General features: G+C 49.6%; 6 protein-coding genes across 6 annotated transcripts; 2 read left to right on the forward strand and 4 right to left on the reverse strand.

Moving 5' to 3' along the window:
- Positions 1–236: 236 nt before the first annotated feature.
- On the reverse strand, positions 237–947 carry PENARI_c013G09163 (aminoacyl-tRNA hydrolase PTH2; the record flags this gene model as incomplete). Its single annotated transcript, XM_022633308.1, has 2 exons — positions 237–541; positions 629–947. The coding sequence occupies 2 exons, from the start codon at positions 945–947 to the stop codon at positions 237–239; spliced, it is 624 nt and encodes a 207-aa protein (XP_022487033.1).
- Positions 948–1385: 438 nt separating this feature from the next.
- Positions 1386–2123, reverse strand: PENARI_c013G00630 (B3/B4 domain-containing protein; the record flags this gene model as incomplete). Its single annotated transcript, XM_022633098.1, has 1 exon — positions 1386–2123. The coding sequence occupies one exon, from the start codon at positions 2121–2123 to the stop codon at positions 1386–1388; it is 738 nt and encodes a 245-aa protein (XP_022486760.1).
- Positions 2124–3007: 884 nt separating this feature from the next.
- On the reverse strand, positions 3008–4900 carry PENARI_c013G03291 (sphinganine-1-phosphate aldolase DPL1; the record flags this gene model as incomplete). Its single annotated transcript, XM_022633165.1, has 4 exons — positions 3008–4019; positions 4073–4206; positions 4270–4747; positions 4818–4900. The coding sequence occupies 4 exons, from the start codon at positions 4898–4900 to the stop codon at positions 3008–3010; spliced, it is 1707 nt and encodes a 568-aa protein (XP_022486795.1).
- Positions 4901–5484: 584 nt separating this feature from the next.
- On the reverse strand, positions 5485–7120 carry hcsA (homocitrate synthase; the record flags this gene model as incomplete). Its single annotated transcript, XM_022633334.1, has 5 exons — positions 5485–6451; positions 6504–6571; positions 6626–6706; positions 6775–7007; positions 7060–7120. 5 exons carry the CDS (start codon positions 7118–7120, stop codon positions 5485–5487), a joined length of 1410 nt encoding a protein of 469 aa, XP_022486942.1.
- A 1608-nt stretch (positions 7121–8728) lies between these two features.
- On the forward strand, positions 8729–9826 carry PENARI_c013G07197 (uncharacterized protein; the record flags this gene model as incomplete). The annotated part of the gene is made up of 4 exons (XM_022633262.1): positions 8729–8844; positions 8928–9240; positions 9306–9706; positions 9760–9826. The coding sequence occupies 4 exons, from the start codon at positions 8729–8731 to the stop codon at positions 9824–9826; spliced, it is 897 nt and encodes a 298-aa protein (XP_022486988.1).
- A 2384-nt stretch (positions 9827–12210) lies between these two features.
- Positions 12211–12922, forward strand: PENARI_c013G00091 (uncharacterized protein; the record flags this gene model as incomplete). Its single annotated transcript, XM_022633087.1, has 2 exons — positions 12211–12647; positions 12706–12922. The coding sequence occupies 2 exons, from the start codon at positions 12211–12213 to the stop codon at positions 12920–12922; spliced, it is 654 nt and encodes a 217-aa protein (XP_022486919.1).
- Between the last annotated feature and the right edge of the window lie 242 nt (positions 12923–13164).

A 13164-nucleotide genomic window follows, 5' to 3' on the forward strand; every position in this document is an offset into this window, starting at 1 on the left:
GACCAGCCAACATCTCTATTTAGCTATGTAGTGTTTTGTAGACATGCCACTGGCTTTCCTCTGCGTTCCCTAGGAAACTGTCTCCAGATTTTACCAACGCATGCGTTGCACTCGATACGATGCGCTCAAGCTACATGCTTGCTGCAGAGGATCCACTGAAAAGCTCGTCATTGGGGTCATGATCATAATTGCCTATGCAAAACGCCTATACACAACGAGGGCGAGGGCAAAGTAGTTTACAACAGCTTCAAGTGTCCCGTCACGCCGTCAACAACACTCTTGGGTCCTAGAATTCCCAACACGGTCTTGCTACCGCTAGCAATCTGAGTGCGACCAGCATCCTGGATAACGCGCGCGCAAAGTCCAAGGCTCATAGCCTGGGCCTGCATAACGAGAACCTCATCCTCAGACTTAACCTGCAGCGCGATCTTGGCTTGGCCACCGCGCTCCCATCTCCGGAGGATGGCCGAGTCAGGCGCGTATTCGAGGAAGTATTTGTAGCAAGCGAGGGTAGCATGGGAGCATTGAGCGGCGATTTTGCCTGTCAAAAAAAATGAGAATGTTAGCAATCTGTAGCGTGACCGCGAAAAAAAGACCAAAAGGCCAGTCCAGAGAGCGCATCGCATACCCTTGGTCATGCCCAAGTCCATCCGGACGACCAGAACAAGCTTCACTTCCTCAGTGTTGTCCTTAAAGCTGGCTAGTTCTTCGCCATTGCCTTCGTCTTCCGAGTCGCTCTCTTCTTCGGATTCTTCTTCCTCTTCGTCTGAGGAGTGGCTGTGGACCTTCACATTGTAGCTGTTTGGCCAGCCTTCCTTCTCTTTGAAGAGGTTGAGCGAGGAGCCTTGGCCGATGAAGTAGCCGGTGACACCTGCAATAATGGCTGTTGCGATCACGTAGGCGGTCGTCGTTGGGGGTATGCGATCGAGAGGTACTGGGGCAGCCATTTTGATTTGGTGGGTGGTTGTTGGGATATCGGCGTTCACTGACGGAATAATTTTTGAGGGGAGCTCGACCGCCCTGGATTTGATATGTCCCTTCTATCCCATGCTACGGCTTTCAAGTCTACACCACTAAATATTTTCCAAAACAAAGTGGAATCCCATTTTTAAAACTCGGGCGATAGATGTCCTGGGTTTAAGCGTCCTTCCAACTGTTTCTTTGAGCCGCCAATCGTCACCATCAACGAGGAAACAGTTCTATAACGCCGGTCTCGTACATAACCTGTATATTGGTTCGTCTAAGTAAATACAATTTAATCAATGTACAAGGATATCCAAAAACTCAATATTTCCTCCCAGTTTACCTTGCGATTTAAGACACTGCAACGGATGCTTCCATGTCAAAGTAGCCAACCCCATTGAAACCCCATTCTATAACCCAAATCAAGACATGTCAGAAGCAGAATTCTCAGAAATGATCCGGTATGATGTCTGCACCTCAGGAGCCAACCCCTTCAACAACGAAGCAAGCTCATCAGCAGCAACAACAAGAGCCTCGTCAGAAAGCGGCTTCAAAGCATCGAGAATAAACAGAACACGCGTAGTCTCATCTGTCAACGCAGTCCGCGGTCCCTGTCTCCAATTCCAACGACGACAAGTAATCCCAGTCTGATCACACCAAATCGGCTCACCAGGCGCAGCAAGTTCTTTCAGAGCTTCCCCACTAGAAAACGTCTGGAATTCCTCCTGGCCAGTAGCACGCATCAGAAAGGGCGTCCCATCGTACTTATCGAGGTCTTCGCCGCCAAGTGGGATCTGATGCTTGACAGAGATGGAATTGTAGATGTCCGTTAACCGATTGACTCGCGGTAATCCGCCCTCCGCGCGACGTGTCAATGCTTCGAGGCTATTGCGGGTCTTTTGGGGCTTTGCTCCGAAGGCTTTGTAGGCTTCTCTCCAGGCGGCTATGTGGGGGAGTTCTGTGACCGCGGATTTGGAGAGTTGTTGTTTGATGCTGGTTTCGGCTTCTTGGAGGAGGGCTTCGCTGTTGGAATCGCTTGCGCCTGGGGGTATGCCTTCGGCTACCATTAAGAGGGCGCGGTAGTCGGGGCGTAGCTGGAAGATTTGTGGGGATATATGTGCTGCTTCGAGCATCTTCTGTGCGGTGTGTGTCACGCCCATGGCTGAAAAGAAGATGTTGAGGTTGGGTTGTGTGAATTGCTGAGAGGCTGTGAAAGCTGTAACAGTAAATAAAGAGTGAAGAGAACTTGATGAATATCAGAAATTGGGGAAGAATTGCTTCGTAGATATAGTAGGCTGTGGGGCAAGCCTGACCCTATAGGTGTATGTCCTTTGAGAATGAAACATTGGAACCTTCAAAATTTTTTCAGCAGAGCATAGATTGCCGTGGATTTCCATAGAAGCTTTGTGCCTAACCTTCGAGAATCTGGAAAAGAAGACAAAATAAGCAGTGTATACTGGGTAGTCTATAAATTTTTAACTATATTGGCCCCACTCCCTTCAAGTTCCTAATGAGGGAAATAGTGGGTCCCTAGGACGCTGGATATAGAAGTTGCGAGGAGAGGAATGAGGCCAACTCTCTGTTTTTAATGGTATGGTAAAAGGGATTTTATAATTATACGACTTAAGAAGTTAAGTGATTTTATTGACATGTGGTAAGACCTGCAATATTCAAGTAGTGTCCAATGGAACCCCTATAAGTTATAGTAATTCCTATGCAGCCTTACATATTACGGGTGTACCACCAATTACAAAAAAAGGAAAAAGGTAGCAACTCGATTATCAAAAGTCGGCAAGAGATGAATCAGAGCATGAAGAATCTCCTCAAAGCGGACTAAGATACGCTTTACAGTATATGCATTACTACGATCTAGTGAATCGGACTGAAACTTGGAAAACTATGTGCAATTTGAAAAGGACCTGGATCACGATACCAACCCAGGTAAGGTAAGGACAGCTAGTGTAGTAACCCGGCAAGAGACGTTTTCAGGATGGCCGAGTTGAAAATAATACAAGGAAAGGAGAAGCGGAATGCATTGAAAGACTTATGCTTTGTACAAAGTGTCCAAGAAGCCCTCCGCCAGACGGCTGACGACGCTCTTATCGGGAATGCTGCCAGCCACACCATACAAGGCGGAGGTCTCACCACGCTTGAGGATGTAGGCCTTGCCCTGACTGCGACGCTCCTCGGCCTTCTCGAGCTCCTTGCCGATGACTTCGGCTAGATCAGCAATGAGGTGGTCGACGGCCTTGGCGGTTGGGATGGTGAAGGCGACGTGGATGGCGGCCGGGGACTGGAGGGCGTTGAGGTGCCAGCCCTTGGCGGAGAGATCGTCGGCGATGTCGTAGATGTCGATGGCGCCGTTCTTGCTGCGGAAGGCGACTACGCTGACGATGGGGTTGCCGATGACTTCCATGTGCAGGGAGATGGTTGAGTCGGTGCGGACGGCTGTCTCGAACTTGCGGGCTGCGTTGATGATCTCGGTACAGCTGTTGATGTAGCCGGTCTCACCGATGCTCATCAAACTGGCCCAGCAGCCTGCGATCAGAGCACCAGGGCGAGAGCCTGCCACGGAGGGCGAGGCGTAAACACCGCCGGACCAGTCGGGGTAGATAAAGTACTGGTTGTTCCGGTAGGACTTGTTACGGTAGATCAAAACGGAGTTACCCTTGGGTGCGAAGCCGTACTTGTGGGTGTCGACACTGATACTGGTGACACCGGGCTGACGGAAGTCAAAGCCACCTTCCTCCTCATAGGGCTCGGGGAATCCGGCCTTCTTGAGGAGTGCAACAACGAAAGATCCCAGACAGCAGTCGACGTGAAGGGGAATCTTGTATTTGGTGGCCAGCTTCGAAAGAGCGGGGATATTATCGACAATACCATGGGGGAAGTTGGGTGCGGAACCAACAAGAAGGACAGTGTTAGGGTTAATCAAACGGCGAACGGCATGGACGTCAACCTTGAACTCGGGCTCCGGGCAGGGGACACGGTGCAGCTTGATCTTGAAGTAGTTGCAAGCCTTGATGAATGCCGCGTGGGCGGTATCGGGAATAATCCTGCAAGTATTAGTTTACTGTGGCTCCGTCAATGTACTGGAATGGAGACTCACATCTCAGGCTCCGTGACACCGCGCTCCAAGAAAGCCTTTTGCCGGGCAGCCAAACAAGCCATGAGAATAGATTCTGTGCCACCGCTGGTGGTCACACCAGCGCCATCCGATGGAGCATTGAAGAGAGCCAAGACCTAAACATTCATTAGCCCTGTGCCCCGCGGCCATCAGATAAGTATCTTTCAAAGAAGTCATACCATAGAGACAACCTCAGCCTCCATCTTCCGAACGCCCGGGAACACATCCGGATGGATCGGGTTTGCGACACCAAATTGACCAAATGCCTCGGCTTGAAGTTTCAACAACTCCTCGCCTCCATGGTAAACAGCGCCACTAACCCGGCCATCCTCCCAGCGAGTATGTTCGAGCCCAGCCAACTTATCAAGTTCAGCGCGAACCTGCTCTGGCGTCATTCCCTCCTTGGGCAGGGTAAGATAGCGGACAACATCGGGACCGCTGTTGACAAGCTTAGTCTCAAGGTTGGTAATGGCCTCCTTCACCTGCTTATCGACCTGGCCGCGGACGCCGGGGATGCGCAGGAAGATACCGTAGAAGAACAGGCGGAGCGAGATGTAGACATTGCGGATGCTACCGAAGATGCCGTAGCCGCGGAGGGAATAGAAGGTCTTGCGCGTATACCGAAGGATAAAGAGAATAAATACTATGTTGCGGATTCTATGGAAATCAAATGCAAATGCGTCAGCGATCATCCCCGGTTTGGAGTCCGCGGGGAACAGGGTCTTACAGGTCGATGTTCAGGGCGGATAGGTGCGCGCTGGACGCCCGACCGTAGCCGACCAGTTTGTTCTGGAGGGCAACCGGTAACATTGAGGAGCTCATTGCCTAAAGAAATGGTGGAATAAGGATGGAGGTGTGGCGATGGGGAGGTTGCATTTGAACGTGACTGGTTGAGCCTAGCGTGCCTCGGCTGCCACATGAAGCAGGCGCTCAATGTCTTACTCTTTGTTACTTGAGTACTTAGGATTGTCTTGGTATCTATATCTGTGTATCTCTATTTAGTGTGTTAAAATGGCCATATTTGAGATAACTTATACCTACGCCGTACTCTATTGTTCTTTTCTCTCTACTCTATCTGGATGACGTAATTGGTCCAGGCTGCCCAGGTGTCTACCTACATAGTTGGCTAGAATGAAGAATAAGTCACGAATGGAATTGTGCGCTTATATACAAGATGGAGGGAACTCTCTCCTAACACCAGTCGTTCTTTTGAGTCTCCAAAAAGGGGAAGACGTTTCAAACCCACGGAAAAAGAAATGTCCCAAATACATAAAAAAAACTATAAAAAAAACATGAAATCATCAAAGATCCACCACATCTGACTTGGGACAGGCCATTGCAGCATGACGCGCAAATGGGGAATCTGGGCAATGTAATATCTTGCATCCAGACACTTAACCAATAACACTGCTAGTCTTGGCCTCGGCCTGCAGCTCCTTCACCTTAGCGGCGAAGACCTCCTGCTCTTCGGGAGAAAGGTCGAGGAGGGGCTTGTTCTCACCCGACTTCAGGTTACGGTGGTAGGCACGGATGATGCTGTCAGCGTCATCGACGGCAATGGGGCGGATGTCAGCGAGAGCCTTGATCTTGGCAGTGCACTCCTTGTAGTTGGCGTCGGTCATCTCGAGCTTGAGCTGTTGGGCACGCGACTTAATAGCGTTCCAGCCTGTCAGACGGGAGGCGAAGTGGACGTAACGGGTCATGCCGAAGTCGGCGGGGTTGATGATCTCGTAGGTGCTGGGGTTGTTGAGGATAGCCTTGGCGTGGATACCGGCCTTGTGAGTGAAGGCACAGAAACCAGTGATGTAGTTGTTGAAGGGAATGTTGACCTCAACGGCCTCAGCGACGAGGTCCTCAATGTCCTTGAGCTTCTCAAGGCGGTACTTGCCCTTGACATACTCGGGGTCGGCGACCATCATACGGGCCATCAGACCACCCAGAGGAGTAATACCGTTACGCTCACCGATACCGAGAACGGAGGTATCGATGTGAGTGGCACCGGCCTCGAGGGCACAGTAGGCGTTGGCAATGGCACAGCCAGTGTCGTTGTGGAAGTGAGTCTCAATGTCACAGCCAACAACACCACGCAGGACACGAACAAGCTCGTAGACCTGACGGGGAGAAGCGCAGCCAACAGTGTCGGCAATACCAACACGGTTCACACCAACCTTGTCCACAGCGGAGTAGATGGACAGAAGGTCAACCAGGTCGGAACGGAAGGAGTCCTCACTGGAGAAACGGATCTCAATGCCCTTGGACTTGACGAACTCAATGACTTCAATGGCGGCGTTCTTAATGTAGGTCATATCCTTACCGTGAGAGTGCTCTCGGAGGTAGGAGGAAGTGCCAATGACGACATCACTAGAGAAATGGTCAGTACAAATTCCACACAATGCATACAGATTTGACTCACACTCCGTCAACACCGGTCTCGACGGCGATACGGGCATCATCCATGTGGCAGCGAATGTGAGTGAGAATCTATGATACTTATTAGACCAATTCTCACGAGACTTCGGGCAAAGCCAATCATACCTTAGCCTTCAGGCCGAGCTTGCAAATGGCCTCGCAGTCAGCGCGGGACTGCTCTGAAGCGCAAGGGCTGGTGAGCTCAATCTATAGCAGCATTCTCAGTCAACCTCTGGTCATCAACAATGCATCTCTCATTTTCCGCGATGACTCACGTAGTCCACACCGAAGTCATCGAGAGCCCTGGCGATCTCGATCTTCTTCTCAGTATCGAAGAAAGCGTTGGCGAACTGCTCACCCTCACGCAGAGTAGACTCGATGATCTGGAAGCGGGAGACGTTGCTGAGGAAATCGGTGACGCCAACATTGTGGCCGTAAGGGTTGCGGGAGGCAGAGGGGTGAGGGTTCTGGCGGGTCTCAATGCCAGTGAAGCCGGGGTGCTCGCCGTCTAGATGTGAATTAGGTGTTTATTCCTGGAGATCAATTGCCAGTGAACATACTAGGGCCAAGAGCCTGGCCATTGGTTTGCCCATTGGGCTCGGGGTCGGCACCGGGACACATTGTGCGCAGATGGTGGGGTTGAGTATGGAGGGGTATTGAGGTGAAGCAAGACTCGGGAGTGAGGCAATGGACGAAGTATGGATCTTAAAGAAAGATGGACCAGATGCAATCTATTTATGATCTTTTTAGAGGGGAAAAAGGGAAGAAAGAGTCATACGCAAATATAGCGGGCGGTGTGGTTTCCATTTGCGTAGTAATCGGCGTTCGCTCGCTCGGCGGCAAAAAAACTGAAAAATTTCGCCTGGGGGTGGGGAAGACCGAGCGATGTCATAGGATAATTGACTCCGTCGCATGCTTTACCTCTACATTATTTGTACCTTTTATGACTCAATGCTCATCATTGCCAATTCCTGCCTTGCCGACATAGCAAGAATATGCATCAACTTACTTGGAAGCACAAGCGAACTGCCAGTATACATTTGAACTGCATACCCGACATCGGACCTGCGGGGTCTGAGTCATCCATAGACTGTTACCGGCCCCTCGATATTGATAATCATCTACTCTGCACTTACGCCGCAAGATAAGATACATAGGTCAAGCTATGTAGAAGCCCTAGGGGTCTTGATGTCATCTCATTTTTGGTCTTTATGATCTACACAGACCTTGTCCATAATCTCACATACTTGAAATGTGGAGAAACACCTATTCATACGCGTAAACAGCATAAACTAAGGTTCATCCTTAGATGACATCTCTGTGGCACAGTCTTCTATTGGGGACATTGAAAGAGATTCCATACTCGATCTTGTTATTTGATAACCTTACAACTTACCACTGGTAAAAACGTTAATACATTTGAGATGCCACAGAGGGACGCTTTTAATACTTGAAACATGATATGGGATACCAATCCCAATCCCTAATGGGGTATGTCCTCGGTGAAACTTGATATCTAAGTTAACTTATCAGATATAACTTATGCGTCCATGTTCCACAATGGACATTCTGTGTTGCCTAGTGTATGAACTCTTAGTCCATTGTGAAAAGAAGGATAGCAATCCTCGATTCCTAGAAGAGAATGCTGAATATGACCGACCATCCATCCTATATTACGGTATTCTCGGTCTAGGTCTCTGGGTATGAACTTCTTAGCTCCATTATATTTCCCAACGCTTCGCATGTGAATATATGTTTGATGAAGTTAGCTAGGAACATAAAATGTGTCCAGCTTAACTCATTAGATTGTTAGATGGTACTATCGGATTGTGCATCTCAATGTCAACATTGAGCATAACCTACGCCGAACTATTATATCGCTTGCAATCCTACGTTTGATGTCGTTGCTTATACAAAACCATGACTGAAATTAAGAATCTTAATAGATTTCTAGTCTAACCTTTGACCTGATATCTATATTATTCCAATCTTCTTAACATAGATAGGTAGAATGCATCTGGTTAATGACGCCACACTAAGTTGTGGGGACGCGGAGCTATGCAGGCCAGAATCCACATGGGTGCGAAGGATTTCCATAAATGTTCAAAGAGAATATAGGCATGGACTATAGGAGAAACACGCTTAGAATACAATAGAACCTTCTATGCATTAATTCGGCCGTAAGTAAACATGGCGTTGTGGACAACGCTTGGAAAGTAAATGAAACAGATGTGGTTGGTCAGCGCTCAGGCCAGCTGTCGTTCCAACTGCCCTGAGCTTCCTCACCACTCCTCTTCTGTCTCCGACTGTGTCAATTCTATCGCCATCGCGCCTTTCAGTCTCAGGTGAGTTGCTTGATCTAGTCGTACCCGGGGATCTATTTGCTTGACTTAAATCGACTGTCCCACTAACCCGATCCGCGCTTTAGCCTCAAGATGCGTTTCACGTCGCTCGTCACCCTCCTCCCTGCCCTGGCCGTGGCCCAGGAGCAGATCCCCCTCGCCGACCGTGTGCAAGGATGGTTTAACCAGATCAAGTCCTACGTGCCGACGGCAGTCCCAGTTGCCCCAGTCGAGAAGCTGGCGGAGAAGGTCACCGAGAAGCGCGTCACCCCGGTCACCCTCAACAACTGGCAGTCCATCCTCACCCCGGGCCCCAAGGAAGAGGACTGGCTGATCTTCACCACCGGTGGTAACAAGACCTGTTTCGGTCGCTGCGAGCGTGCCGAGAAGGCCTTCAATGTAAGTTGATACCCCAGCGACGCGTCCTTCCAGGTCCCAAATCTGACCACATTTCCAACCTCTAGGAATCCGTCCTTCTGTTCTCCGCCAACCCTACCTCTCCTCACCTCGGATACCTGGACTGCGAGGCCAACCAGGTCCTTTGCGCCATCTGGTCTGCCAGCGCCCCCGCCGTGTACTACTTCCAGGTTCCTCAGGAGCGTCCCGCCGGCGAGGAGCGCGCCCCTACTCCCCTCCGCACTATCCACCTGAACTCCACCACCGTTACACCCGAGGTTATCTACGATATCCACGGCAAGAAGACCTACGAGAAGGCCCCCATCTACGAGGGTGCTTTCCACCCTGTTGACGGCTGGCTCGCCAAGTACCAGCTCAATGTTCCCATTGGCTACGCTATCTGGGGTCTCGGTGCTGTTCCCAGCTGGCTGTTCATGATTGGTATCAGTTTCTTCAGCCGTACCATGATGTAAGTGGATTCCGCCCCGCGATTTTTTGTTTACAGTCTAACCTCGGAATTAGGAGCCGCCGTATGGGCCCTACTGGAAACGGCCCCGCTCGTCCTGCCCCCGCTGGCAGCGCGAACTAGAGCGTTGGTTTCTTCTATCTCTTGGGTTGTATATAATAGGCAGTAGTGTATTGGACCACTCCAGTATGCTTGGGTTGGCTTGTGTTATTCGAGGGGCGAACAACTTTGGGAATAGGGTCTCTTCGAACTTAGGCTTTTTTTTAGTTACCATTTTAATTGACCTATCCTAGACGCCTTTATTCATCGTAGCGCATTGCAAAAGCCCTTATAGTTCTGGCTTCCAGCTTCCAGTGGATTGAGCGAAGAAAGCCCGTGTCCCGGGTTGAAAATCTGCTTATATCCTTTTTTCCCTAGAGCCTTGCAGGTACTTGCATGGAGTTTAATCACAATAGAGCCGACTCATGATTATAAGAACTGTGCTAGCTCTATATTGCTCGCCGCAACTCAATGCTGGTTTCAACGGACTCTGGTAGGGTTGGCCATTGGTATGTGCTCCAATTGTTGAGCTATCTAAAGATTTTGGGTGGATTCTACCTTCTGCTGATTGCTTGATCGGTGTTTTGTTGACTTTTGCATGTCATTCAGCCGATATCACCAAATATATATCGTTGCATTGTTCTCTTTACACTACTACCTCTTTCACCAGCTCAAAGGCCAATTTTCGACCCTCTATATCTCCATAGGTTTAATAGAGAATATCGACCCTTGCTCAGCCAAGTCCAAGTACTGCGCCGCCAGCTCTTTGATCCGCTGGAATCGGGGTAGACAAGAGGCCTTGAAATCGCCCTAGAAGAGAGCCAACGACACCAATATAACACACGCCACATGGACCGCCTCTCTGTGCACACTGCTACCCGGATCTGAACCTCCTGTCGCCAAACTCTGCCGCAGAGAAACAAGAGCCTTCCTACACTGCTGCAGAGTGAAAGAGAGGTCTTTATCCACACTAGCCGTAGGTAAAGACACAGCCTTCGGGTTCGAAGAGCCGGCACCAGCATAGTTCTGCATATACCGCCAATACAATGAACTCATGGCAATCGCCGCGTGTCGCACAGCATGCTCCTGCTCGCTCACCTGGTGAACGAGGCCCTACCAGAAGTCATCGACCATATATCCGGTGCATTCTCTAGATGTCTGACCCCGGAATAAATTGAGGTTGGGGGCCTGCATCTCTCGCCTGGTGCGTGCGCGCCCGTCAGAGCTTTCGACGTAGCCGCATATCCGTCCTGTGCTGGTGCACATCAGACATGAAGGTGGAGAAGGAATCATATTAGTTGCTGTGATGGGGCAATTCTCATTGGTAGCCGATAAGCTCACTTGCACGTCTGACAGCCCGTACGAAACCTTCGGCCGGCTTGTCCTCGTTTTTGCTTTCTTTGCCCTTAGGATCATTCTGAGTTGTCAGAAGAATTAAGTTGCCTTCTAGAAGTGCATGAGGCACCGACAGTGGCTCTTCCAGCTTCGCTTATAAGGCTTGATATGGGTGGGCGTTTTACCGCCTTAACGTAACCTTATATAAGTTAGCTTGTATGCATTTGCTTGTCTCTTATGAGTTCATGTATACTCTGTAGAGTATGATCTTTTGTGAATAGGCCATTAGAGGTTATCACCCTGTCGTTGCCCTTGCCGTTCACGTCCACGCCTTTTTTGCGCATTGGTCGCTATTATTCTTCAACAAGACATGTCTTTTCTGACTCTCTCAAATCTACTATGGAGCAATTGGTTTCCTTAAAATTGGACGAATACCTTCAAAATATGTAAGGAAAACAGCGACGCTATAATAATAAGATTGATACGGTCTGAAACTTGAAACGTGACCGCGGTGTTTTCCTGCGTTGTTCCGTTGTTGTTCCCCAATCCAAGTATGTCCCTTTCTCTAGTTTACCTAGTCTGCCCAGTGAAGCCCGCTAGAAGGAAAGATTGGGCGACCAGAAGGCTCGATCTCCCCTTGGGCTAGGATCCCCTCATGTGGCGCTTTTCTTGCACAGTCATTCGTAGCAGCACGTTGCTAGGTAATATGCATGCGCCAGTTTTGACCTGATTTGCTCGCTGCCAATAATTTGTGGGCACCCAGTTGACCCGGACTCGTTAATCTAAATTATCAAAGCGAGGCTGTCTCAACCTTCTGTCCGTTAGCGGGTCTGGGTCAACTGGAACCCGATCATGTGTCTAGAGTTTGCCCAAGTTCTGCTCATTAGTTGGGCAACTTCTAGACAAATGATTGGCAGCAAACAAAATCCTGACATCGAGGCGTGGAGACATACGATAACTACCCTTGACGCAAAGGAATCTACTATAAGTACCTTGCCTCCAGGAATTAAGACGTCTACCTCAGATATTTCTCATCATTGGCTGGAGTTGCCAATCTTTTTTTATACTTACACTTGTAAATGCTTCTCTCGGTGACAATCTTCACAGTAGCCTGTTCCTCGCACAACATCCCAATGGATAGTTTGGTCATGCCTGATCAGAGTACCTGGAGTGCTGAGAATTTCGAATTTGGTCAAAGCGCTTATACTCATCAACCGCCGACGTTTATGATTGAAGAACTCTCCATGATGCCTGCAGAACTCTCGCTAGACCATTCTCCTATGCAGACTCCCTACTCGCAAGACTACTCGAAAGTATTACAGTCATATATCTGGACGGATCTGGGCTTTCAATGCTTCAACCCGAACGCTACACTCCGTCCTCAAATCAGGGACGACCGTGCCGAGTCCTCGGCCGTTGGCTACCTTGGCCCTGGTCACACTACTTGCCAGATTCTATCGGTTCCCATTCCCTCTGTACACGAGGTACCTCAGTCCAAGGCGAACAAAGAGTACTGCATCAAGGACAAAAATCCCCGTGGTCGTAGCGGAGTCTTCAAACCGAAACAAGAGTAAGCCACCTTCCAACTTGCTTTAATGCTACATCAGAACGATTTGACTCACTAATAGTGTTGTCCGTCTCAGAAAAAGCCACGGCTACGCCACTTGCAACTGGAAAGACTGTGCATACTCCGGCACGTTCTCTAGCAAAGGGGCCTTGATGCGCCACATTGACACACAGCATGTCGCTCCGCGTTCAGTCGACTGTACTAAGTGTGACAAGCTTTTCAGTCGGAAAGATAACATGACCGAACATCTGGGACGGGTTCACCGGGAGTGCGCTTGATAAAGGCGCGGTGGATTTAAAGGTATTGGGAGTTTGGGTCTGGGGTCAAACCTAAACGGTGATTAGCTTTTGCGGAGATGTGTACATTCTGATGGTTCCTGGGCACTGTTGTTGTTTGAAGATGAACGACGATAAACGGGAGATCGGGCAAGATGTCATTGAAAATAGGAAATAATGGAATACTAGCTGCAACGTATTTATATTGCCGGTGATTGTAGGGACTGAGTGAGCACCAGGGATTT

Source organism: Penicillium arizonense (assembly GCF_001773325.1).
Source record: "Penicillium arizonense strain CBS 141311 chromosome Unknown PENARI_contig013, whole genome shotgun sequence".
NCBI lineage: Eukaryota > Fungi > Ascomycota > Eurotiomycetes > Eurotiales > Aspergillaceae > Penicillium > Penicillium arizonense.